At 39.7% G+C, this 27,281-nt stretch overlaps 1 protein-coding gene across 4 annotated transcripts in view; it reads left to right on the top strand.

Annotated features, from left to right (window-relative positions):
• SH3D19 (SH3 domain containing 19) overlaps positions 1 to 25,916 on the top strand; it is an 82,184-nt gene extending 56,268 nt beyond the window's left edge. For all 4 annotated transcript variants that reach the window (XM_048303067.1, XM_048303068.1, XM_048303066.1 and 1 more), the window contains 13 exons: positions 3,963 to 4,070; positions 7,531 to 7,643; positions 9,824 to 9,882; positions 11,923 to 12,187; positions 13,426 to 13,494; positions 14,766 to 14,838; positions 15,151 to 15,281; positions 17,587 to 17,645; positions 19,222 to 19,409; positions 19,672 to 19,724; positions 20,221 to 20,407; positions 21,378 to 21,475; positions 22,764 to 25,916. In XM_048303067.1, coding sequence (XP_048159024.1) covers positions 3,963 to 4,070; positions 7,531 to 7,643; positions 9,824 to 9,882; positions 11,923 to 12,187; positions 13,426 to 13,494; positions 14,766 to 14,838; positions 15,151 to 15,281; positions 17,587 to 17,645; positions 19,222 to 19,409; positions 19,672 to 19,724; positions 20,221 to 20,407; positions 21,378 to 21,475; positions 22,764 to 22,880 — 1,520 coding nt within the window. In that variant the 3' untranslated portion in view covers positions 22,881 to 25,916. The remainder of the gene's footprint in view (positions 1 to 3,962; positions 4,071 to 7,530; positions 7,644 to 9,823; positions 9,883 to 11,922; positions 12,188 to 13,425; positions 13,495 to 14,765; positions 14,839 to 15,150; positions 15,282 to 17,586; positions 17,646 to 19,221; positions 19,410 to 19,671; positions 19,725 to 20,220; positions 20,408 to 21,377; positions 21,476 to 22,763) is intronic.
• Positions 25,917 to 27,281: the final 1,365 nt, after the last annotated feature.

Here is a 27,281-nt window from a genome sequence, read left to right as displayed (position 1 = left end):
GACTTTTGATTGTGGCATTTCACAGTGTTTCTTGATCATGAACCTCATTCTTTGGAGTGTTACCTGTCAGGTTTCCATTGAATCTCTGGCTATATTACTAGGAGGGGCCTGTTGTTGAGAATGTTCCCCCAAGTATGCGTTGATTATGCTTCCATAAACACCAGAGTGCTTTCACAGGGCTAGGTTTTAATAAAACCATTTGTTGATGAGGTCTGTTCCTGTTCTCAGTTCCTGGAAGACTCTGGTAACAATACTGTTCTGTGTGAAGAGAATGTGTCAGTGTTGCCTTTAACAGCTGATTTAGGCTTTTAAATTAAACTTTGAAAGTAGACACAGTTGCATACTTCTGTAGTGACAAGTGTCGTAATATCAGCATCCACACCTTTGTACTCCATTGTTCTCCTGTGTACTGAGTACTTCTTGCAGGACTGAGCATCTTCACAACAGATAGTACTAGTCTGGGCTTTTAGCTTTCCACTTACTATTTGTTTGGAGACTCCCGTTACTGCTGCTGAGGTATCTCTTACCACTTAAAGACTACCAATAAATATTTCAGGAAGATACCCATTTGTCCTTCTTGCATGGGCAAAACCTACTGCTTCTTCTGTAACCTCCTCATTTTTAAGCAAGGGTGGTGTATGAGAATGGGGGGGGGCTGAAAGGTTGTTCCTCCAAAACTGTTACAAGAAAGGAGATTATGTATGGTTTATTTGAATATATGGCTTTCATTTGTCTTTCCTGCAAACAAGCACACTAATATATGTTATCACATAAACCTTTGAAACAGAAGCTCTAGAAAAATGAGACTAAGGAAGACACAGACTTTAAGCATCGCTGTAAAACTTCAATAAAAAAAATCAGTAGAAGTCTGATATGTGTTATGAAAAATTACTTGCAGATTAATTTCCTTGAGCTGAGAAGCTTTAAATGAGTATATTAACAATTCTGTTTTCACACCTCCATGAATTATCCTCAAACGATGCCCAGTTGTTGTTAAACAACATAAAAATTTGATATGTTGTCAGTCCCATTGCACAAAGCAGCACAGTCGTTTTCTCAGCCAATTTCTGCTGCAAGCCCAGCACTGGGGAATGGAATAACACAAACAAGGTAATGAGTTTTAAACTAATTATGAGGTGACAACAGTATAATTGAACATAAGATAATGAGTGGAAAACTAACATTCATCAAATGGTTTTCTCGGCCTTAGAAATTGCTTTTCTCAGGCTTAAAAATTGTCAGACGTATTGATGTAGAGACCTCTGCCAGCTGCTGAATGGTCAAGAAAACTGTTTCTATGCATAGCAGTGATTAACAGCTGACAAACAGCAATTTTTTACAATTTTAAATCTTTAAATTTACGAGAGTACAGAACTGTGATTGTTTTGAGTGTTCAGAGCATTTCCACTTGGTCTCACAATGTCTATATTTTCATAAGATGGAGGCTTTGGAAAATTGTTTCCTCGTTTTTCATGCAGAACTTCCTTCACCTCTTCAGAACCTTACCCTGAGAGGTGCTCTGTGTGCCAGAGTGTTCCTTATGGTCATGCTGTGTCAAGGAGCCCATGACTTAGCCCTGCTCACCTTTCCTCTGCTCGTCCTGTGTCTCCCGCTTCCCAACAGGCCAATGCAGCTTTGAGGCCTTGCTGCCTCACCAGGGTCACTCCTCAAAACTGATGTAGAGTTGCCAGATGACTAAAAGAGAGAACTAAGCCCAGTTTGAGGGGGTTTTTTTTCAGCTCCACTTAAAGTCACTCTGAACACCAGCACAAAAATTAAGATTTGATAAATCCTCAAGTTTTTTTAATGCAGTTCAAGTGTTAGCATTGTGGCTAGCAGATGGAGGTATAAAAGAGTAAAAGAATATTGCAGGCTTGCTCCAGTGGTGGGATTTTGGTTTCTTGTGATGTCTGTACTTCCAGAATGCCTCCACCCCACTTGTGGTCTGTGTTTTGAAGTCCTCTACAAAAACTCTTGCTGTGATGCAGCTTTCATTGAAGAGACCTAAACCCTCTAGCCTCTAGTACTAATCCATAACTAGAACAAAATATTAAGTTTCACCCTTACATTCTAAAGCATTGTGGGTTGCCTGTACCTAATTTCTGGATGCACTGGAAATCTTTGGGCACAATGTGATGGAGCCATCTTTTGTCTAGATGCTAACAGAGTTTATTTTTAACTGTAGCCTGTATACCTTTATCTGTAGATAAATTGTTGACCTGCCAGGATCCTTTGTACCTGAAGTGTATGCTCGCAGCTGTTGTATGAGCAGCCTGACAGAAGGAATTGATTTGCTTGATTCCTGATTAAAATGTGATCTGAAGGTACCCAGGTGGGTTTCTGGGGAGCCTGTAGGCAGGTTGGCTTTAAGAGAGGCCATGGCACAAATCCACACAGCACACATCCGTATGGGATGGATCTGCCCATGGAGAAAGCCTTAAGCAAGGGACTAGTGGGAGGTGGACATCTGAGCAGGGTGAACATGCATGGGCCCTGTGGCATGTTGTCCCTGTTGCTGTGACAGCTGCACGCTGGCAGCAGGAGCTGGGGGCACTGCCCGAAGGGGCTGATGGTAGAAGCACCGGCAAGGGGGAGCTGTGGCCACCGAGTCATGTGCATGCAGGAGGGCATGAGGTTGTTCATAAATAAATACTGCATTTCTGGATTTTCTTAAATTTTATGTGAATTGCCAGGCACAGATTTGTAGTGTCTTGCTTGGATTGGATTGGATTGTTCAAAATTGTCCATAAGAAATCATGACTTCATATGACATAACTGTTTTTTCTAAGTGTTGAAGATAAAACTTTATCAAATACAGATTTTTCTAACTTTGTCAGGAAGTGTGGTAGTAGTTTGGGGAAAGGGTATGCTTTTATAATAGTCATGAAGAATTCAAAGAGATGCCCTGCATACTTCCTCTTTAGACTGTGGCACTCCATAAATAACATCTCATTGAGCTACGTATCTGAAAAGGCCAGCAGAGGAGATCAGACTCGGTTGTTGTGGCTATGAATATGTGTCATGGAGAATTTATCATCCAGAGTCCTTCTCCGGTTTCTACTGTACACTTTTATGATACTGTTAAGCATTGCCATTCTACTGCAGAATTTGATAATGTCAGAGAAAGAAGTAGCAGTTGTTAACAAGAGAGAAGTATTGCTCTTTGACGTGGAGGTGTACTTGAGAAAGAACACGTTAATTTGGTTTTTATTTACGTACAAGTATTTTTACAGCTGCCTTCTACATGCACCGATGTTCCCATGCCTGTTAATAAGAGACCAGTGTTTAAGGTAATGAAGCACAGGAAACATTGCTCCTGTCTTAGCAGTGGAATGATGGGGCAGGCTGGTAGAAGAATGAGTGATACAGGCAGGGACAGAGCTCAGGCACAACTTCCAGACCTTGGTCTGAACCAGTTCCCTCCATGTCACCATGTTTATAACAAAATGAGGCAGAATCTTCAAGAGAATTAGTTGTTCTACAGCAAAGATATTTTGTAATCAGTAGTATTTAAATGTATGTTTCAGTAGGTGTTTTATCTGCTGCAGTGATGGTTGTTTAGCTTTGGCAAGATTGTATTGATTTAAACTTTTCAGTGAATGTGTTCACAGCTATGTCAGTGCATTAGATCAACTGCTTTGTAAACATTTTCCTAAAGCCATTCTGATTTCAGGTCCCTATTATCAAGTGTCAATGCAGTTCCTCTTGTTCAGTGGCACTTATAATCCCAGAAGGTATCTGGAGCATGTTTATGTTAAGGCACCTGTGAATGCAGGTGTACAAAGAAGACCTGTTATTTACAAAGAGTTGGGTATACTAGTTGCATCAGCCTGATCCCTCTTTTTTTTTTATTACTGTATTGGGTGTGAAACATAAATATCCTTAAAAATGAAAGCAATACTTGGTAAGATTTGTGTTCAACAAATAAGTATTAAAGATGTTGGGTTTTTTCCTCCTTTTAGATCCGTTTCAGTTCCTTACCAAAAATGAACCTGCCAAGGAACAGACGGCTCAACCAGCTTTAGCTCGGAAACCCACTGTGATCCGAATCCCAGCTAAACCCGGGAAATGTAAGCTCTTCTCCTAAACGTCTGAAGAATGTGTTAGAAAACCATTTCAATTGGCACCTAATATTTAGTAATTGATATGCTGTTTGCTAGCTAATATTAGCTGCCAAAGGAATCCCGTGGTACAGTTTGACAAGACAGAGGAGCCACCCTAAGGGCTGTGGTGGGAGGGAGAGGTAGATGAGCGTCATATTTCCCCTCTGCCTGTTGCCCAGCTGCCTCACTGGGCTCCCTCCCTTGAGTTTGATGTCTCTCAAACCTGATGGAGCTGATGCATAGTGGAGGTGAAACTATGTATGAGGCAGATCTAAAGGCTGGAAAGGAAGACTTGGAGGAGAGAGACCCTTGCAGCAGAAGCAAGCTTGTTTTTTCTGCTAAACTGTATCCTGGAGCTGTACCTTTTGCCAAATTGACTTCGGTGCTGACCTCAGCTGAGGTAATTTTAGTGCTGCTCCCAAGCTTCCCTGTCAAAGGAACAACATTGGTGCATTAAACTTTCCTTCAGACACAGCTTGGTTGAGATGTTTAGCATAGTTTTCACAGTTTAAATCAAGTTCCCTTGATCCTTTTTAGTTTAGGAATCTGTGGCCATTTAAGCAAGAATGTTTAGGTAGCAGTTTGAGGGAATAAAAAAGGCATGTGAGAACTGGGATGCAAAAACCTGATGTGTTCAATTTTATGTCAAGGTCTTGACTACAGTTTTCTGAGAGTTACTGTATTCCTACAGCCTTCCACCTCTAATCCTTTACAGCTTTACAAATGACACTGACTGTGTCTTCAGAGTGGAAATTTATCAGAAAGCCACAAGGTCTTTGTGTTGGTCTTTGTATGCTGGAGTGCATACTTACAGAATTCTGTTTGGCCTTATCTTTGATCCTCAAAGCTTAGAGAAAAATGTCACAAGATAGCTCTTAGAACTCATGTTTCAAAATCGTGTTTTGCCACACTTAGTGGGTATACAGTCAACTTGTAGTAACTATATGTCCAGGTGGCATTTCTCCTAGGAGTTTCACTCATTATTTCCAATCTCCCCCGTCACCAACCCAGTGTTAAAATACTGCATTTTCTTTTCCCCTGCATATGTCACAAATGCAGTGGAAATGATTAAAAATGCAGAGAAGACTGAAGATAAAGCTGTGAGAAATGGTCTTTCTGTTAATACCTGATTATAAATAAAAGGTTTTTTCAGTTGGAAGAATATGTTTATGAACTACTGTAAAGAAACCATGACATAGTTCTTCTCTATAAAGGAAATTTTAATTACAGTTAAAAATAAAATGAAACAAAAAAACCAACCAACTACCTGACAATTTTTCTTTTCCTTTTTTTTTTTTTCCTGAGATGGATTCCCTTTTGAACTTGCAGCTAACTGGTCCCTTGCTGCTCTCTAGTGGTAATTGAACTTTCCACAAAGGACTGCCGGTCCTGTACTTAGCTACCAGCAGCAGGAGGTTCTGAAGGACTGCCTGCCTTATGGGAATCAGTGGTTGGAAGATTAATGGGATAGCGAGGAACAGAAGCAGATTCCAAGAAAGCCGAGTAGCCCTTTGTCAAATAGGAGCTGCTGCAGAAATGTAACCTGTTAAAAGTTAAAAGAGAAGTACAACTGGGCCAAGGTGTAAATGGATATAGTAGGATTTACATTGTAAAGGGGCCACATAATCTCAGAAAGACCAGGGGTCTTTCACCATCTTGTTTATGGAGGGAGATAAATTCTGTCAGGAACCAGCAAAAGCTAAAAAGAAAAACCACAATGAACAAACAAAAAAAAGTAACACAAATTTAAAAACCCAAAAACACACAAAAAAAGCCCCAAAAACAGCCCAGCCAGCACTACCAAAAAGGGGACAGAACTGGATGCTTAAGAACTTAAACTCCAGTGAAGTTTTCAATTGGGATTAGCACTTTTGTTGAGATGCAACAGAAAGGAAGCATTAAACTTCCACTTCAGTTAGTACACTTAGAAATCACTGAAAATAACACCTGCCTTCTAGTTTTTGGGGATTTTTTTTTTGTTGTTGTTCCTCTAGTTCCTTTAATTTTGACCTTAAAAAGACTAAGGGAGAGGAAATTAGGCCATCTGTGTAGCAAGATTTAAAGTGGTAAATAAATGTCTCATACTTTTTATAAGATGTGATAAGAGAAGATTTCTTTTGGAATTACTGCCAGGTATTGTTTTTACTTTTCATCCATCACAGATGCTTAGAAAAGTGATGAACTTCCTAACTTTTTTCCCCCATGCCTGGTCACTGCAAGCAAAACTGTGACCTTCTCGTAAGAATTGAACTGATCCAGTGTACTGATCCATTTTTAAACATCACAGCAGTGTTTTACATAATAGTAACGCAACAAAGGTGTTTAAAATAAACAACACTTCTCCTTCCTATGTTTAAAATAAACAACACTTCTCCTGCTGTTTCTTTGTTGAGAGTAGTTTTCATTAAATGAGCAACTGAAAGTTCTGTTTTGGATAGCATCTCTCCTCTTCTTTTTGTTATCAGTCTATAAATGTCCAGGCTGTCTACACATATTTTTATGTAATTCCAAGTTCAGATGGAAGTCAGAGGAGCTTAAGTGTCTGTAGTTCTCTCTGTGAAATGAATTCTCTTGATATACAAACAGATTGTAAAGTAGATGACAAGGTTCCAATATATAAAGACAAAGTATTTGGTAAATATGCTGGCAAAACCTGTCCAAGTGCTTTCCAGGTTTCAAAGGCAGAGATATTGAAAGCAAATGTCATACATTTACAAGGGTTTTCCAGTCTTTATTGAATGTGGGGACATCATCACTCTTCCTTAGTCAGATCTGTACTGTTTCCTCTTCCATGTCCTAAACTTGCTTAGCTCCCTAAAGACTACCTGGGAACTTCCATCTCTGTTTTCTGTCATCCTGAAGTTTGTAGCAGGCAATAATTTATTTTCTTGCCTTTACCTTTCTGGAGATTCTTCCATCCAAGTCTCCTGATCTTTCAGGGTTACTTGAAATAACCCTCAGCTGTTTTCCAGCCTGAAGGATATTCCAGGAGCTGACAGCTGAAAAATAAAGTGAGCTAGTTTAGAAATGTGGTGATGGTGTTTCAGGGTATCCAGTAATGAATCTGACATTCCCAGGGGGAGAAAGTCTTCTACTCATCTAATATTTTATCACCAAGTATTGCAGCTGAAACCCTGAAACTCTGAAATGACTTGCTGGTGTCCTGAGAGTAAAAAGTGAAGATCCGTTATGCAGGATGGGAAATACTCCTAACTCAGCCTCAGAGTTAACCATGTTCCCTTCATGGCCCTTTTCTCTTTGCTGTTCTTTAAGTGGTTATTCCCTTTGGCTGCTCTGGCTTTGAGGAAGGAAATTGCATTCACACAAAAAATGCCCCAAACCGAGGTGGATTCCTTTACCTATTGTTGATCCACATAAGGACGGTATTAATTAGACTTTAATTTGGAATTTTTTTTGGATTTTACAGCTTTAAATGACACCCCACATAGCCCTCCACCACTTCCTGCTGAAAAGCCTATTGGGAACACATCCAGTACCACAGTGGGAAAACCCAGCAGTGGTGACCTCGTGAAAAAAGGGGTAAGTTAGAACTGTTTTCCTGTATTACAGCTTTGTCTGTTTTGGTTAAAAGATCTCTTGTGATCCTCAAGCATTTTTTAAAGTAAGTTATTTGAAGGACCAGAAGATGAAAATGACTACTCAAAAATACAAGGCTTTTTTCTTTTAATTCTGTTCTCTAATTAATTAGGTAATGTAGACTGCTGTCAGTTTTGGAAAGCACTCTGGTGATACTTTACTAAACTTTGATCACATCTATCTAAATTTTCTGTATTCATCATCTGGAATCAGGATATTCTATGACTTAGTTGCAAAAACATTGCAAAGTGGCTCAAAGTCCAGTGGGATTTACATGGTGAAATGTTGTCAAAGTGCTTTAGAAATGTAATTTTTTACCTTTGTGCACACAATACCTCTCAGTGTCTGTGCTAATTTGCAGGCAGAGGAAAGTTTTCCATAGAAGAATGAAGCTTGTTTTTTTCACCTCTTTCCTTTTAGTTGTTTCTACTGAGTAGAACCACCTATTTTGGGAAGTAAGGCTCTGCTCCAGAGCACGTACATAGTTATGGTAGGCACTGTAGCTATACAACATTTGACAACAATTTTCGAAAGGGAATTAAAATAAACTAGAAAATGACAGTAAAATTTCAAAATACTGAGTTTTCTGATGGCAAGAATGGCAGAGAATCTTGTGAAAGCCACAGGCAGTAAAAAGGTCAAATCAAATTAAAAGCCCTCAATAGATGGGTGCTGCCAACAAATGCCTTTGTAGCTACCTCTGCTATTAAGATAAAGGGTATTAAAAGGTCATGATTGAAAAGGCTGTTCAGAGAGGTCCTACCTTTTCTAGGTAAGGCTGAAAAAGTAATTTATGAAACAAGACAGTAAATGACATTTTATGCAGTGGAACTCCAGAACTTTTACAATGTCATCTAGGTTATTGTGACAGACATATATAAGCTTCAGAAGATGTTTTTTAAAAAAAGATTGTATTGAATCCACTGGAACATTTAAATCCTATCTTTGGAAAGGTAGGAACTGTGCTTCTAAAACTAGTGTTGTTTGTCAGTGGAAGTGATTAAACAGCAACAGCAAAAATTTTTGACCATAAGCAGCAGGTGACATAGAGTTCTTCCTTTTCACACAGAAGAGGAAAATTTTTGATATGAGGATGACATCCTCATCTGAAAGTGGCAGGTTGTTTTCTTTCTTATAGGGTCATTTAATCAGAACATTAATTTGGGGACTCAATCAAGGGTCAGATTTTGTCACAAAATATATCTAGGTATTTTCAAGGTAGGAAAAATCACAGGAATTGTTTATGAGTTTCAAGCACATTCAAGCACCTAATTATGTAAACAAGGCTGTTCAGACCTATTTAAAACTACCGGTTCAGAAAGGGTTCTTTTGAGCACAGATTCAGCACTCTGATTTACCACGCTGTTCCAGAAGCAGCTGTGCTTGTTCAGCAGAGCTGGCAGAACTTTCTGGCACTGCAATGAAAACGAACAGCAGGAGGCAGTAAGGATGGTCACTTGCTAATCCATCACTGTGGTCCAAGCCCTTCAGGCATGGCACATGTCCTCCTCTCCTGACTGCTGTAGGGTGGTAATCTCTGGCAGGGCCAGCATGGGCAGCTGGGAGGAGTGAAGCCTTAATCTGCCAGAGCAAGATTCACTGGGATTTGTCTGTTAGCTCTCTAGAAAACATATTTAGATGCCTTCTTTAATGGGAGCTAATATTTGCAAGAGATGCTGTCCTGTGTGAGTTGCATTAATGTCATGTTTTCTGCTTTAACATGTTCAACGTGGTCCACGTGTCAAAGTTAAATCAAAGTTGATAATGCGAAATCCTGTGGGCAATGTAATTGCACATTTCTCTGACTCTCCTGAAATTGGCTCTTAACTCCTTACTGCCATATAGTAGGAAAAGAGGGGCTGGGTCATACGTAATGCACACTTTAAGCTGTGTTTCAGGTAGTAAATCGGGTTATTTACCCTCCGTATTTCCCTCCATGTTCAATAACACTTTAAAATTGCAGAATCACACCATAATACTTATTACTTTACTCCCAGACCTCCAGAAACTCGTTTTTCATGTCCATAGGATATAATTTGATATAAGAATTATATAATTTAAACAAAATCTTTTATTTTTCTTAGGCTTAAAGAAATGTCTTTTTTTCTTTTGAATGGTTGTAGGAGTTGGATCACTCAGAACAGGGTGGAGTGCCTCAGCTAGAACCTCTACTACCCCCAAGGTGAGTGTGGTTTTTCAGACTCACTTAATAGTGGTGTTTCTGAATTAATTTGCATAGTTAGTCTCAGTGTAGACACTACTGCCTCCAGCCATAGCTCAATAGGCTTGGCTGGGCACTATGCTCACTAATAAATAGGCAGGACCAAGTCGGTAGCTGTTGAATACTTGTTTGTACATTATGGTATGAGCAGAGAGATTATAGGAGAGCAGCTGTTTGACTTTTCAGCTAATGTACAGTGGCTGCTGACAGTCATTCCTTTCTGAATCTTTAACCTTTTCACCTACAGCACTTACACTTGTGGTGGGGTTTGAGTGGTGAAGGAATGGAGGTGGCAGATGTTCCCACCCTGAAAAGGGCAGATGCTGGGCCAGCAGCTTCCCAGAAGCTCTGGCTAGTTTATATACTTCAGACCTAAAATGCAGGTGCAGGATCAATGATAACAGGGGTTTTTATTCTTGTGAACCAAAAAGAAAGAACATCTGCAAGGGCAAAAGTTGCTGGACCAGCCTTAAATTCATGTCCATCAATGCCAGAGGCACAGTGGAGGGAGATCTGGCATTGACTAGCCAGCCCACTGTGGGTATCTCAGCATTTGCATTCTAAATCTGTGAGTTTAAACACAAGAGTTTGCTCTGTTGCGTCAGGACAAGAGAATCTTTCTGTTATTGAACTGAGTCTATCAATAAGTATTAATTAACAGAAAAGAATGTGGATGTACCACAAGGAAACACCTCATTATTGCTCCATATGGGCTTGTTCCTTCCCTACATTCAGTTTAGCATAACATTCCTCATTCTTATGAGGGTGTCTGGGACAGCAGTTAATATTTTGTCCTTTCACTCTTCTGCTCAAATGGATTTTTAATTTTTTTTTTTTTGTAAGTAAGTAGTAATAATTGACTGAATTGCTTGTTAGGGTCTTCCTGTTTAGTTGAGTTGCTTTAAAAATGTGTGGGTTGGTCTGTTTACAGATTTAAGGCAGTCTAACTTAGAATTTCCCCTTTTGTCAGTATTAAAAATGCTTAGTTCAAGATGAGGACAAGAAAAGGGAGAAATGGATGTTGAACAGAAGTGGAAAATTTTTTTGAAATTTAAAAATTATTCCATACTCAAATAGTAATAGAGAACTCTTATCAGGAGCATTAGTAGTGCACTAGTATCTTCTCAAGTGGTGGATGACACTCAGAAAATGTATTAGAATGATACTTCAAAGATCCACTAATGCACATTTGTTGGAGTTGATAATTTTTGCAGATCCATGAGGAATGCACATGAGCAAATAATTATGCTGAGTTACATTATATGAAAAAAAAGAGAAACATTTGTAGCAGAAACTTGCGGTAACTGGTTGAAGATATCCCAATAAAAATCAAACTATACTGTATTTTTGGGATATTACTACTAATATTAATTACTAGTAAACATTACTACTGTCACTTGCTAGTCTCTGGTTTTGGTTTCTAAACTGCTGGTCCACTAATGAGAGTGTGGTACCTCCAGCATAGCCAGAGAACTTGAGTATTTTCACCAGTGTTTTCTTTCTGCAGTAGACATCTGTTGCACAAAAATGGTAAATTCTGCTATTGATGGCAATGTGCAAAGTGGTGTGATGTGTCATGAGCTGCATCATAGTCACTTCAGGTAAGTGACATCCCAAGGAATGAGCTAGGCTGATTCCTGAAGACCAACTTTCACAAAAGCTCTCCAATAGCAGAGCTTCATCTTGAAGCAGCTTCAAAGAAAGCTCTTTCTAGAGGTAGATTGCTGAAACAAATCCTGCTTATTTAGTGGGCTCCCCAGAAAGCTGGCAGGCTGTTGGTGAGCAGACTCGGAAATACGTAGTCAAAGGATCTGTCTAAGCAACTGATCATCTGGTCCCAGTATCTGAAGAGTTCATGTATTCCTGGAAAGCTTTGGATGCTACACACTGTACAGCCCAGGTCATCACAAATCTTGTTTCCTCACAGCACACTCTATAGCTAGGATGAGGTGGCATGCTTATTAATATACATATTTCTCTGATGGTTTGCACAATGTTTAGGCCTGTGGATGGAAAAATTGTACCTGCTCGACCTCCCCCACCTAAAAGTGTTCCTGGAAGGCCACCTCCACCAAAACTCTCTGCAGCCAAGACCTCCTCCCAGAAGGATGTTCTTTCACGATCTAGTTCTGACATCGCTTCTGATAAAAAAACCAATAAGTTCAGGTTGGGACCCAAGAGAGCAAAAAGTGCAGTCTTTAAAAATCCAGATCCAGCATTACCTCCTAGACCTAAACCGGGTCATCCTCTCTACAATAAATACATGGTAAGAGTTGAGATATTCTATCTGAGCACATTGTTTTTATAAAGCAGCGCTGGTTAAAATAGTAGAGAAAAAGGTAGTTAAACCTACTGAAGTAGGTTAGGATTACGTGGCTTTCAAAGTGTATCTATGAGCATAATCTTCCTTAGAAAATGCTAGTAGATAAATAGTAGTAAGTCCTGTAAGGCAATACTGGAGAAAGCAATAAATACATGTAAAGTATAGATCTATGTGGAGTATTTTTGTGTATATATGTAATTATATATATATATATACACGTATCTATATATCTGTATCTTTAATGCATTGCTCTTGGGATTTGGGAGTTCTTTTTCCAGTTACCAGTTCTGAATTCTCTTTCAGTAAAATGATGCTGAATAATTGCATTTATATAATGTTTACCCATACATATCAAAATGCTTAGGAAAATTGGGGGAGCACTGGAACTTATAAAGTAGTTGGCCTTACTTAATCAAGCTTGCAAAGAGTGAGGAATGTAACATTGCTAATCTTACATTTTCATCCTATTGATGCCATCCCTTTTCATTACAAAAATGTTTTTGTCATTGTATATGTTCTTAGGGAATTTTAGATACTAATGGATCAGCATTACAGATAAAAACAAGGAAGTCTTTCCCCAGAAACTTGAAACTGGTCAATGATAGAGCTGGTGACTGCTTGAACCAGTGCTGTTGTCAAAAAAAGCAGCCACAAAGCCATAGCATGAACAGCATCAACATTCCATCAGCATGAAGTGGAAACTTTCTGTTCCCTTCTTTTTGATCTTTCACTTTTGCATTTAGAGTTTTGTATATGAGATTTTTTTTTGTGTGGTAATTTTTTTCTGTAGTAATCAGTAATTGCCCCAAAGTCTTACTGGCAATGAAAATTTCCTCCCAGGTTGGTTTTTTTAGTGTCCTCCATGGCAAATGAATATATTTCTGCATCAGAGTGTCTTTCTGAATTTCTTGTAGTATATGGTGTGATACCAGTTAGGTGTCTAAGACACTATTAAAGGGGGTGACACCACCTGAGTTTCTCAAAGTGGCAGTTCATATCACCAGCAGTCTGTTCTGAATGCCTTCCAAAGGAACTTGTCCCCTTCCACTGGACTCTTAAATTACTTACTTGTAGCAGGTGGTTTGAAAAGTTTCATCATCTGACCATTTTCACTTGCGTTGAAACTTTGAGGTGCTTAGAAATGAAAAAAACTTTTCCATTTGCCTCTGTTTCTGTTCAAGCTACCTGTGCCTCATGGAGTTGCCAAGGAAGATTGTCTTCCCAGGAACACTGGAGAACTGTCCTGTAAGGTAAGGTGCTTTTTTCTGCTGGCTTAAATATTCAGTGAGCAAGACTCCTGTTGCAGTAAAGTGTCAAGTGTTTTAGTCTTCAAAGGTTACACTGAGAAATGTAGTAGTGATTTATTAAATCCTTGTGTTTCTGTAATCAAAACAAAACAACTGCCAAAACAAAACCCAGTAATGGTGATTTGCCTCGTAGCACAGGGACATTCTGCTTATAGAACAGAGCAAGAGTAATTACTTGGAGTGCCAGAAGGGAGAGGAAACCGGTTAAGTTCCTCCATCTCACAGGGAAATAATCACGCCCTTGGCTGAGTATCTGAGAATTGAGCAAAAGATAAGCGAGTACTTTATGAAGTGCTGTACATGATACATCAGTGAATTGGCTTTGACATACGGACTTGAAAGTATTTTCCTCTCTTTGCTTCTACAGATCCTGACTTGGTTTTAGGGCATGACTCTATTAATATTAAATAGCTAGTGGAAATTATAGCAATGAGCAGCCTTTTTGACTATTTATCAGAAACCTACATAGCTGAAGTAGATTTCTGTGCAGTATGTTGTTTGTTGTAATTCATGTTACTCTGGCCTTAGCTGGGCTTTTTTGGTTGTGGGTTTTTTTGTACACAATTAATTACTTTGAATGTAATTCATTCACCATGATTGTCATCAGTACAGCCTAAAAATTCCTAGTGGGTGGAGTAGAGAAGCTCAGCATTTTTAATATAATTTCCCTTTATGGAGATGCCACAACAAAAGTGTCAGCTCCCCTCAGTGTTACCTTTGTGTAAGCAAAGGCATAGTGGCTTCCTTGCTCCTCTTGGAATGTTTGTTAGTTGGCAGATGTGCTGTCCCTGAGTGTGCTGGGGAGAGTTAGGTTGGGTGTTCCCTCAAGCAAGAAAGAGTGGCTGGTGGCACACAGGACCAAGCACCAGTGCAAAATTTGTCCACAGCCCTTGCAATGAGTGTTGTTATCAGTGCTACAGATTTCTGGCGCACTGAGATAGCTGAGGCTTTTTCTATACTTGGAAAAGTTGCATGCTTTCCCTTCCTTTCAGTGGCTCAAAAGTAGATTTTGGTGAAATGTATTCTTGTTTACACTGGCAAAAGGCAAACAGAATTCACACCCATAGTTGTGTGACCAGTAACCATTTCCTTCTGCAATACCAGAACAACTCTGTGCCCAAAGTCAGAAAATTAATTAAGGAGTACGTAACAGAGAATCTGTGTTAGTATCTTCCATGATTTATAAACTATTTGGATTTATTTGTCATTGTCAGGATTCAAACCACCCTCCAAAAGTTTCTGACACAAGTGCACCTCATGCTGTAGTCCTGCATGATTTTCCTGCAGGTAAGTAAACGTGAATATTCTGGACACTTGTTTTACTCCAAGACGTTCAAATGAAAATTTTCTTAGAAATTAGAGCTTAAAAATGGTATGGAAGCTCTGTCTGCAAGGTCTGCACATAGAGTTGTTCAAATCAATGGGTTTAGCTGTAGATGGGCCAGTCTTTCAGTTAAAGCTGGTTGATTTATAAAGTAAAAATAAGACTTTTTAAAAACTGATTCTGTTTTTGTCTGTGGTATTTGTATTAAGAAGTTTGCTTAGAGAAAATCAGTGAGTGTGACAAGTACAGTTAACTGAAACGATGTTATCTTACAGAGCATGCTGAGGACTTGGACCTTCATTCTGGAGACACTGTTTGTCTTCTGGAGAAAATTGATACCGAGTGGTACAGAGGAAAATGTGGGAATCGCACAGGGATATTTCCTGCCAACTTTGTTAAAGTAGTTGTATGTAGGCTTTGTATACCTTGCTACATAAGATCCTATTATATTTGTTTTCTGGTTCTGTTTTACTAAGGCTCCTGTGTATTGAACTCCATTCTGTATTTAGATAATCTCTTATCCCACTGGCAGCACAGAAGACATATCAACTTGTTTGTGTGGTATTAGAAAGATGTTTGGTTTGGCACAACCAGCTTGTGTTATGGGGAATAATTTGCTGTTAATTTAAAGCCAAGTGAGAAAATCATTGCCCTTACCAGATTCTCTTTGGAAACATGGGTAGTTTCTCAGGGTCTACAGAGCAGATTATTTTTTGACAGCTGCATGTCAGAATCAAGACTCGGTAAAAGATGGTTGATTTTTGTGCCTCCCCCCAGCTCCCCACCTTCTGTCATGTTCTTGTCCCTTGAGCTTTGCTGGAATCACCACTTTTTCAGCCGTGTAGTGAACTAGGTCAGGGTAGTTGGCCCAAAAAAACATGTTGGGTTTTTTCTTCCCAGAATATTGTTTTTCCAACAGGATCAATTTGCCTAAATGGCTTTCTAAGTGGCTGCACAAATGGTTGTGCTGGCACAGTGCAAGGAGATTGTGTTGTTGAAAATGAGCAGCTTAAAGCAATCCTGTTACTGAATGTGACACTTGACAGTAAGCGGAAGGCAAGAGACAGGTGCTCTTTTGGAGCCCAAGGATAATGAATTTAAAAGGATACAATGTGGTTCCCTGTAGTCAAATGCTGGGTCAAACCTATTGCAAGCCTGAGACTGAAGTCCATTTTGTGACAGTGGGAAGGGCTTTGGGCTGTCCACACCAGCCATATGGACATGGAGGAATGCCAGAGTGACACCAGGAAGCGGGGAAGGTACCTGGCTTGGCATTAAAGACAGGAAGTGCCTGTGTGAACACTTCCTGGGCCGGGACAGCTGGCACAGTGAGCACTGCTGCTGCATGGGCAATACCAAGGATTTGGTAGACATCAGAGAGGGTGAGGTGTCTGTTTAGTTTGTAATGGTGGTATGGGAGAAAAATTTTAAGAGCTGAGAAGTGCTGAAGAATAAAAACTAAACTCGTAGTTAGTAGTAATGGAACCATGCTTGATTCACTTTCACAAGAAAGATTTGTTAGCTAAATTGATTGGCTGTTTCTATACAGACCAACAATTCCATTTAAAAGCTCTTGCTTCTACTGATAGCTAATGAAGAAAAGATTTTATGTTAAAGCGGTGGAGTGAGTGTTTGGGGTCAAATTCAGCATTGATACAGACAGATACAACTTCATAAAAGCTAGGGAAGATGCATTTCTATTTTAGTTGTAAAAGATGGTTACCCTTTTAGGGCAAAAATCTTCTGTTTCAGAAATAAAGAAAAGGAAAAAGAGGCTAATTTACTTGAGTGAATTCTCCTGCTAATTCAGGTCAGGTTTCATATTGATACAAGGTCTCTATACGGTACACTATAATGTGTTTTACAGTATTGAGCTGGGCAGTAGCTTAGATCTGGACACCTAACAAGAATACATAGTTACGACTTCCCATAGAACCTTCAGAGCACCACAGATACCAGCTCCTTCAGCAAGTGCAATGCAAAGATTATTTGTCCTAAAAGGCATTGTGATTTCCTCCAGTGCTTCACATAAGCTAATGGAACATTCTTGTTCATTTTATGGGAACTGGCTGATGTAATAGTGAGCTGTAACCCAAAGCTCCTCACCAGGGCCTCTAGGCTTGTAGTCTTGTACATCTCACAGATCATCCTTCATGTCACACCAAAAATCCAGTTGAAATCCTCCTATGGTAAAGGACTTGAATGTTGTCTGTTTGATATATCTGTATATTGATTTTCTAAGTTGTATTTCTCCAATTCAAGTGAGAGTTGTGAGATGTGTTTTTGTTTGGAGAGCAGCTGGCTACCTACCAAAGCACAAAAGGGATAAGTGTAAACAGTAGTTTTGTCTATTGTGGTATACTGTGCTAGTAAATAATTGAGAATAATTACCAGTTGGGAATTGGGATCTAAGTGCAACAACATGTAGTAGCATCTAGTCACGTATTCTGTCAATCAGTCATGCCACAAATAGAAACAATAAACCAGCTTCATAAAACAAAACATTAAATATTTCTCCTTGTTTGCATAAGATTAAAAAATGAGAAAACAGGCATAAATTTACATTAATGTGGTCATATATCGGAGCATGCCAACAATTACAGAGTGTGACACATCTGAAAAACTGGTAATTCTAACCAGTTTCAAGTTTATTGTGGTTAGTTGCCATGAGATTGAAATGGAAGATTTAACTTATTTTATTGTCTTATTAGATTGATGTTCCAGAAGAAGCCACCAGGAAAAAAATACCCTCTTCATCACGATGTATTAAGTGAGTCAGATAAATCTTCTTTTTTTTCTCATGTTGATTTACAAGGAATTTAAAATAAAGATTAACTTTGAAGCAGGGGCTCTCTGCACTGAGGTTGAAAGGGTTAACAATTTATTCACCAAAATATATTGTAAAGATTAAAATATATGTTTTAAAAACCTGAATGTTTATTATGTTTTATTAAGACTCATATTTAGGTAAAAAAAGCCTACTTTTATGAAAACTGGTTCCAGAAACCATGAACCAATCTGATTAACTTCAGCAGCATTGTACACTCCTCTCTTTGCTCCTGACATTGCTGCTTTCTTCCAGTGTCCTCACAAGATGGAACATGGTAGGGCTCCTACTCATTTGAAAGAACAAGATACAATGGGACAGAATATAGAGGTACTTTAAGGAAAGAAATCTGTCTGCCCTGAAAGTGTGCAGCTGTATGGGTAAATCTAAAGTTCCCCAGTTTGAATTATGAAATCAATTGCCACCACTTTCATTTTCAAACAACTTGTACTAATATTTGTGGGCAAGAAATTATTTTTCATGCTATTTATTTCACAGTGGTGCTTATTGGATTTTGTTATCATTTATTCCAGGAATTAAAGTAAATTCAGGCAGAGGCAGGAGCAACTAGTGTCAGTTGTTCATTCAGTTGTTCTTTAGATGAATCTTGGTTTGTTAGGAACAAAACTTTATTTTAAAAAGCTGCTTCTGCAGCTAAGAAAGAAACAGAAAGTTCTACCTCTGTCCTGAAAGACACATTTTTGCAAAGATACTGAGTGGGGGACAGGGGTGGGAATCAAACTTCTTACTTTGGTTGTGTGCTATGCATATATAAAAAGAATTAAATCCTATTACTGCTTTTTTCCAGCATGGAATTTCTGAGAAACAAAAAAATTTCTTAATTTCTTAAATTAAATGTATTAGGTTCCTAAATAATGAAATCTATTTTAAGTTGGGGGAAAAATAATTAGGTTTTTTTCAGTACTGTACCAAAGTATATAAAATCTTATCAGATGCATTGATGTTTCTTTCTTTGATAGATAAACTATTTCCCCTATATATAATCTTATAGGGATGGATTTTACAGAATAAAGTATGCTAAAGCAGATAAAAACTAGCTTCTTCCTATGAAACCTCCATGTATTTGGGACAAACATACAATATCCACCCCCACCCATGTTTGATTGAATCTAAGTGGTATGCTAGCTCGAAAAACAATCAAACTGTTAACAAAAGTGTATCAGGACACTTGCTTGGATATAGGTAAAGATGTTAAATTGGACAGGCAAGCCAGAAAGAAGGGGCTTTATTGTTGCTTGGAAGGGAAGTAGAGTCTTCTGCAAAATATTCTAACAGCCAGGAATTGGGATGCAGGAACTGCATCTGGCTCCTCCAGGCTCTGTACTCATTGTCCTCAGAAAGCAGAGAGGAGAACCAGGGCTGCCCCCCAGTTTTCCACCTGTTCTATCCTTTTATCATTTTAATTAATATATCAATCCATATATTACACACAATTCTGTCTTATTATTAAGTGGACAGTAATAAAGAAGCAAAGTAATTTTCTCTTTTGTTTGTGCAGAGGTCCAAGATGTGTAGCACGATTTGAATACATTGGAGATCAGAAAGATGAGCTCAGTTTTTCAGAAGGTGAAACTATTATCCTGAAAAAATATGTAAATGAAGAGTGGGCCAAAGGAGAGCTCAGAGGCACATCTGGAATTTTCCCCTTGAACTTTGTGGAAGTAATTGAAGATCTGCCTGGAACAGGTATGAATATGTTTGCAAAAATCTTCAAGAGCATAGTTATGTACTTAATGTAAATAGGCAGCATACAGGAGAAAATTCCAAAAGGACAATGAATGCAGAAAGGAGGTAAAAAGAGAGGGAAGACCAATCAAAAAAAAAAATTAACAGTAGGACTTCTTAAAAGATATTCTTAATAATGACTTCAAATATCTAAAATCTCTGTCATTAGTAACATTCTGAATAGGACACTGCTCCTATTCTAAGTTGTGCTTTACTTATGTAGGTACAGAAACAGCACTGAAGAATAAGGTGGAGATTTCGTCTTCCCTTCCTCAGGTAATAAAACTTTATAGGTGATGGCCAGAATTTCTGTATAGATTTATTTGAGACTATTATAATGTGAGAGTAACTGCAGAACAAGACACAGCTCCCACAGCACACAATGCTGCATGGTCACAGCCTCAATTCTGACACTTGGCCTAAGCTGATTGAATTCAGAGCTTCTGACAAATTAACATTAGTAAATTGTTATCCTTTGTGCTGAAGGAAATTCTTGTTAGCTCTATTTTAAGTATTGCTGCAGTGATCTAATTTTGAATTTATTAATCCTTTCCCCTGCCACCAGAGATGAAAAGGAATGTGGCCGAGCCTAGATGAAATTCTGTGGTGGTAATTGCTGAAATGCCATTCTAGTCTACATCTGCAGCAGCGCTATTGTATGGGAGAGTGTCAGGACACCCATGTGCTGTACAGCTGCTTTCAGCAGCACCCATCAGTTTGTGGGCTCCATTCACACTTCTAAAATTAATGCATCTTCTGTTCACTTGAATAGAACAACAGACGCTCAGTAGAGTGGTGTGAAGCGCTTCATGATTTTACAGCAGAAACCAAAGATGATCTATCCTTCAAAAAGGGAGACTACATCCACATACTGGAACAAGTAGATTTGGAGTGGTATAGAGGAAGACTGAATGGAAAGGAAGGGATTTTCCCAGCAGTTTTTGTTCAGACCTGCTCAGGTACAGTGCTCCTACCAGATGGCAATTCTTTATTCCTTGTGTTGTGCCAGTCATGACAGAGTTGTGGGAGAACACAACTATTCCACTTCTGGAGAAAAGGAGACTCAGAGGTGACCTTACCACTCTCTACAACTACCTGAAAGATGGCTATAGTCAGATGGGGTTGGTCTCTTTCTCCAGGCAGCAACTGACAGAACAAGAGGACACAGCCTCAAGCTGCACCAAGGGAAATTTAGATTGGATGTTAGGAAGAGGTTTTTTACTGAAAGAGTGATAAAGTTCTGGAACTGTCTGCCCGGGGAGGTGGTGGAGTCACCGCCCCTGGATGTGTTTAAAAAAAGATTGTATGTGGCACCCAGTGCCATGGTTTAGTTGAGGTGGCATTAGGGCATGGGTTGGACTCGGTGATCTTGAAGGTCTCTCCCAGCCCGGTGATTCTGTGATCAACAAGTCACACACCACCACAGTCTTTAATATTCTAAACCTAAACTTAAGTTTTGAACCGACTTCTCTAATAATGGCAATATAATGTTCCAGTCAGTAAGTAATCTGTGAGGTGACACAGATTCTGGGATGTTTTCAAGGGTGGTTTGGGCACAGGTGAAACAGGGCAATTGAGCCACCTTTAGGAATAATTCAGGGGTACTGATGCTGCTTCATCTTTGAGCAGAAAGAGGAAAAGTCAGCTTTTATTACGTAACACCATTGGGAAGTTCAAGTTAATGAGGTTTAAATTTAGTGCTCTTACAAGCAGATCTGTGAGACTGTGTTTAATACTATAAAATGAACTGGTGGTAGTGGAGTTTTTTATTCCAGAAGGACAGTGAATTTGTTAGAGCAGTAGCAATAACGTTTGGACAACTTGTAGCGCAATAGTGGGGAGAAAACATGAGAATGACAGGAAACTTCTCCAGAAACAGAGATTTATTTCACTCCAATGCAAGTAATTTCTCTTGTCCATGTTCTGTAGCCAGGGTAGAGCAGTCACAGCCTGGAGGAGGGAAGAAAGGAAAAGCCAAAGCTCTTTATGATTTTCATGGAGAAAATGAAGATGAGCTTTCTTTCAAAGTAAGTACACCTCAGACCAATTTCCAAGAGGCCTTGTGTTCCTAATGAGTGCTAAAAAATAAGATTCATCCACTGTGAAAACAGGCTTTAGACAAGAAGAATGAAGCACATAGAATATGCATAGATATTAACATATTTGATAAGTGGTCTCTCTAAAAAACGTTTTTGCCCTTACCACTCCTGTTTCCTATCAGCAAAAATTGTCATTAAGGACACGGAGAAGAGGTCAGGAGTTGCAGAATTCTTGACTTCTCTGATCCCGTAAACATGGCAAGATAAGCAAACCTCATTTTGCAGTACATTCAGTTGTTGATTGGCTGATATGGTGAAGGGAGCCTCTTTTTGTACTAGAAGGACAGCACTGAGTAGGAGGTAATAGTGAGAGAGCCAGTGCTACAGCAGCCAGGCCTCTAAGGGAAACCTGGTACAGCAACATCTTGAACTGGCAACACAGTACAGAGTTGCCATGGGAACAAGGGGAAAATTAAATACGTGCTGGATGCCCAGATCATCTTAAGCATGAACAAGAAACAGAGTGCCCTTGATACTCAAAGTCATGATTTAGATAACCATGTTCTCAAAAGCAAATTTCTGAGAAACAGTAGACTTTCACAGGAGGTGAAACACACAGTGTTTTCTCTTCTAAAACTAGCAAAATAGTTTCAGCATTAGCAGCTTGCAATGCTGAAAGGACAGACGATTCTTTAAAGCAGAAAAGGGGAATAGAGGTACTGGAAGAAAGGCCAGTACTTCAGATGAAGGGTGTGGCATGGGACTGTGAGAACAAAAACCAGGACCAAACACAGGAGCTGCAGTTTAAACGGCCACACTGAGCTCTTACATTGCTTCTCCTTTTTCTGGGAAACTTTCCAGGTGTTAGAAAATACTGGGACTAAATTTAAAAAAAAGATAATTCTTTCCAGTGTTTTAAGAAAACAAACCCTCAAAACACTCACAAATAAGCAGTAAAGCAGGGGGCCCATGAGCCAGCTCTTAACATACCTGGAGAGCCAAAGCAATGTGAGAAGTTATCCAGCAGTGCTCTTTTGTCCCTCCAAAGGTAGTGATTTTTCAACATAGACAAGTATTTGGCCTAGAAGAGGCTTCAGCTGGTTTTGGCAAACAGTCTCCAAGAGGTGTAACCAACAGAAGAGACTGGCCACGTCTTACTTCTTTTCTTTGATTGATAATAATTGCTTCTAAATAAGATGAGCTCTGCATGCATTAACATTGCTCAGTAACATTGCACAGTAAGCTGTACTGACTCACATTACTCCTTCTCTTACAGGCAGGTGACATGATAACAGAGCTGGAATCTGTAGATGAGGACTGGATGAGTGGAGAGATACTAGGAAAGTCTGGGATATTTCCCAAGAACTTTGTTCAGATTTTAAAAACACCATGAAGTGTTGCCTTTGTACTACTCCCTGTGTGTGGGAGAGAATGTTTTCTACCCTAAAGGCACAGCAAAGACATCAACATGTGTTGATTATCAATGTTTTGCACTACTTTTTCTAGACAGTCATAGTAGTATCTTGAAGTCAAATAAGAAAATTTGAGTCTTTGGTGACAGTGTATGTAGTCACGTTTCATGAATGCTCAGAGAGCAAAACAAGCAGGCTTTTTAGCCATTTCCAACTAGGGAAATACTGTGGTGCGACACCATTTTAACTTATATAGCATTCTAGTATGTTTACTCTCTGGTATTACGTTTATCATGCACAAAGTCTGCATAACATAAGCTGCTTTGGCCTTCTTTGAAAACTTCTTAAGATCCAAACTTTAAAAATTGTTTTAATATATAATTACAGCACTCAGTATGTAGATGAAGTTTGATATTCAGGTTTCATTACTGCTTGAGTTCCACATTAGCAGTAGAATCCACTTGTTTTATGACTTAGAGGGTAAGAAAAATAACTGGTATTTCATAGTAGAAAGGTATCAAATCTAATACTGGTAAGAGGGAAAATGGAGAAATAAATCCTTGTGTAGTATCCTTCTATTCTTAGCCCAAGCTGCTCATACAGCAAGATCACAGAAGTAAAATGTTGCCTTTTAATGAATTCTGTTTAAATTCACCTGAATCATCTTAGACCTTCCTTGCTTTCCCCAAATACTTTGCAAATACAGGTTTAGATTTTTCCTACTGCCCACTGTTCTCCGAGCACCATCATACCCTTCTTTCCCAGCTGAAGTTAGCGACAGACAGTGTTTATTGAGCTTTCTCAGATCCCAGCCATGCAGTAGCTGTACTATTCCAACTATTTGCCCCTCCACTCCCCTCATGGAAGTGGAAAGCCAGTGTTCACTCAGTCTGCATTTTATTTGTCACTCAAGCACTGGAACATACTTCAGTAACACTATTCCTATCCTTAACATGAAGGATATTATACAGCCTTGGGTTTAGCTTTCAGCAGACGTGGGATTAGTTTCCAGTTTGTTGCCACATACCAAATCTACTGAGCACCCTCATAAATGGTCTGTCAAGGCCTTAAGGAAAACATGCCTGGCAAGAGGTTCCTCCAAGCAGCTCTAACCAAGGCACTTGGTAAAAAGCAGCAGGGTAGCTTGACTGACAAACTAAGATGGACGTGATCGAGGTAGTTTCACATTATAGGAACTTCTAGTAGTCAATTCCTTTTTGTAACACTTGGCTTCTGACAAAATAGTTAACTAGCATCCTGAGTAACTGCTAATTCCACCAGACTGGAATAGAAAAAATTATGCTGCAGTTGGTTCTTTCACTGCTGCCAGTATTCCACCCCTTCTGCTCTGTATCACCAAAAGGAACCAGTAGGCTGAGGAGTCACTACTCCAGAGAGCTGCAGGTCATTGGATATCAAGATACCCTCAACAAGACTTTCCTTCAGGGGTGTGGCAGTTCAGGTTGAAGAAGGGCCAACAGTTGGAGGTGGATGGAGACTGGAAACCAGAACCATCGTGATGGACCTTGAGATAGTTTTGACTTAGTCATGTCCCTGCCAACTTGACTGGTGTGAGCTCTGAGCACCACAGCAACAAGTACCTGCTGCCATGAGGGATTGGGGTGCACCTGAACTGGGGCCTAAGAAGGCTGGGGAGGGTGGCCCTGCCCTCCCCCTGCACTGTGCCCTGGTGACCATCACAGCAGGCAGAAACAGGCATAGCCAGAACTGCAGGCCTCTCCCCAGCAAGGAATGGGCATCCAGTCCCAGTGGCAGACTGGAGCTCACCTGTAGCAAGTGTGAGGAACCTGCAGTGCAGACATGAGGGCCTTGGCACCACTCACTCAGCAGTCACTGCTTAGGCTGGAGAACCGGCACAGACAGACACAGCCCCCCCGCTTTGTGGTCTGTTGTGTATTTAAACTACACCAGTACCATTCACACAACTGGGGATGAAGACCACACAGTGTTAATGAGTTGAGAACTGGACTTCTGCTTCCATTAAGGGATTAACATGATAACAATTCTGAATTATGTGCCGTTCTAGAAGGATGGAAATGCAACAGTGTGTACAGCTGTTACTCGGTTTTAGCATCCCCAGCAAGCCTGTCCGGAACTCCTGTGGAATCACATGAAGTCCACAGCCAAGGACAATCCTTCCCACTCTCGAAGTTTTCCTGTTAAGAGATTCTAAAGCTTCTTGTTTATTCCAAAAAACACAGTGATCTCCAAGAGAAATCCAAGGAATAGCCAGGTCCTTCAAAGACATACCGCACACGTTGTAGGGGTAGATGAGGCTGAAGTGTATGATGTTTACTTCCTGTTCGTCTGGCAGTTTTCTAAGGTTTTGATACAAGTCTCAGAAGTAGAACTGATCTTTTTATAATTTTTTTTCAATTTCCTCTTCCCCATTTTTATAACTGTGTATTGACCAGTTGTTTTTGTAACTTCACTGAATGTTTAAAGTCAGTGCCTGTCCATAGACAAGACCACTCTGCTGTAGGTCATCTCCTCCCTGTGCGGCAGGGCAGGAGTAGCAGCAAGGCCTTTTACTCAGAGCACCGAGTGCCATCTAAGGGCTGCTCGCAGGGCTGCAGGCAGCTGCAACGGCGTCTCTAAAAACGCTGAAGCAAGGGAGAACGGCTCGGCTTTTACAGGACAGGATTTTCCTAAGATAAGGCCCTACACCACCATGAGACCGCATACAGATCACAGCATGAAATTCCTAAGGTGTACAAAAAGCCGAGAATGAGGTGGAGTGCAAATCTTAACTGCAATGTAGTAGCAAATTTCAGCTGTAACCTTGAAATCCAGCTAGATCTCCATGCATTAGAATAAAAGCCTCACTTACCGAAATATTTTGTTTGACCCGTCCTCTGGAAATATCTTCAGGAAGATGTCTTTGTTCTGTGTATAATTAACAGTGTCCTAAATAAACCTTTGTTAAGTCCAGTAAGTTTGCTATGGTACCTCTGTAAATTAAGAATGTATTTAACCAATAAAATTTTTATAATTAAGTCATGAGGGCATTTTAATTGTCTTGTGCTGTGGAAAGCTGAGCTTTCCACTTGACAGTCTTATGGATCTCATTCTGCTTATATATTTAAGCCAGCTGCAAAGTAACACCCCACCCCCAGACAAATACAAATAATAACCAAATAAATACTGCACCCTTTTACACGTAGTCCAAACCCCTCAGAGAATCTGGATGACTTTAACGTGGTTTATTCAAGCATTTGGATGTGGGTATGCTTCACACTCATCACCTACAGAATGTATGGCCTTGGCTACCTGCAGCAACAAGCTGTCATGGCAGGGTGTCACACACACTGTGGTTCTCACTGTAACAACATTTTGACAAGACATGGGCTGATCCTGCACTAATTTAGGTGTGCTCTGCTGACTGCTGCTTTCACACACCATGATTTTTCAGCTGGTATTTGTTGAGAGAATACAGAGGATACACAGTATTTTCCTTCCTGCTTTTCTCCCATCTGCAATCACATTACAAACCCTACATTTACCCAGAACCCCTGCACGGCAATGCACCCTTCCAAATGAAAAAGTTAAAAGCCTGAAAAAACCCCCAAGTTCTTGTTCTTTCCCCAAGTCCTCCTGGACTAACCTTTTTGCAACATACAGTCCTCAGACATGTAAGTAACAAGGTAAAACTTAGAGCTTCAAAAATGTGGCTCTGTGGGATTCCTGGAGGCAGACGACACCTGCCTCAGTACCACAGATGGAAAGAGCAAAGCAACATGATTCCTTCCCCCTCTTCCAAGGTTCTGAGTGTTGAGCACTCACTACACTTCCTTCACTACACAAACTGGAAAAAGCAGAACATATTAAAACTTTAACTTGGAATCACAACACAAAATTGCATCACCTGCAGTGTTCTGAAGTAAGTTCAAAACCATTCTTCTCATTTTGCCTATTACTTGGTCCAAACCAGAATTATCAACTAGGAAAATGTGAAAGTCCCCAACAGGGAACAGTACAGCCCTCATGGGCAGCAGGGCCCCTCTCCTTTTCCCCAGCAGCTTTGTTGGAAGAGTAACATTTCAGTATTTTCCTTTATTTCTTGTCCTAAGCTCTGTGACAACCAACTGCAAGAGCCACCACTCTCAGTGAGCTCCCCATTTTGCTCTCAGGTTTTAAATCACTAACTCATCAACAATTTAATAGGACTAAGTTTAGGTTTGTTGCCATATTCTAAACACATTGATAGCACAGAAAACTCATTTTAGCCAGAAAAAACACTCTTCTATTTTTAAGCCAACGTAAGTTGAACAAGAAGCAAAAATGCTGTTAGATAATGGAAAACAAGTCTTAAAATTACTCAGCAAAACATTTAAGTGTGCTTTGTTTTCAGAACACAGACC

This window comes from Corvus hawaiiensis, chromosome 5, assembly GCF_020740725.1.
Source record: "Corvus hawaiiensis isolate bCorHaw1 chromosome 5, bCorHaw1.pri.cur, whole genome shotgun sequence".
Classification (NCBI taxonomy): Eukaryota; Metazoa; Chordata; class Aves; order Passeriformes; family Corvidae; genus Corvus; species Corvus hawaiiensis.
The sequence above is the reverse complement of the archived record's forward strand: the minus strand, read 5'-3'. Positions and strand labels throughout refer to the sequence as shown.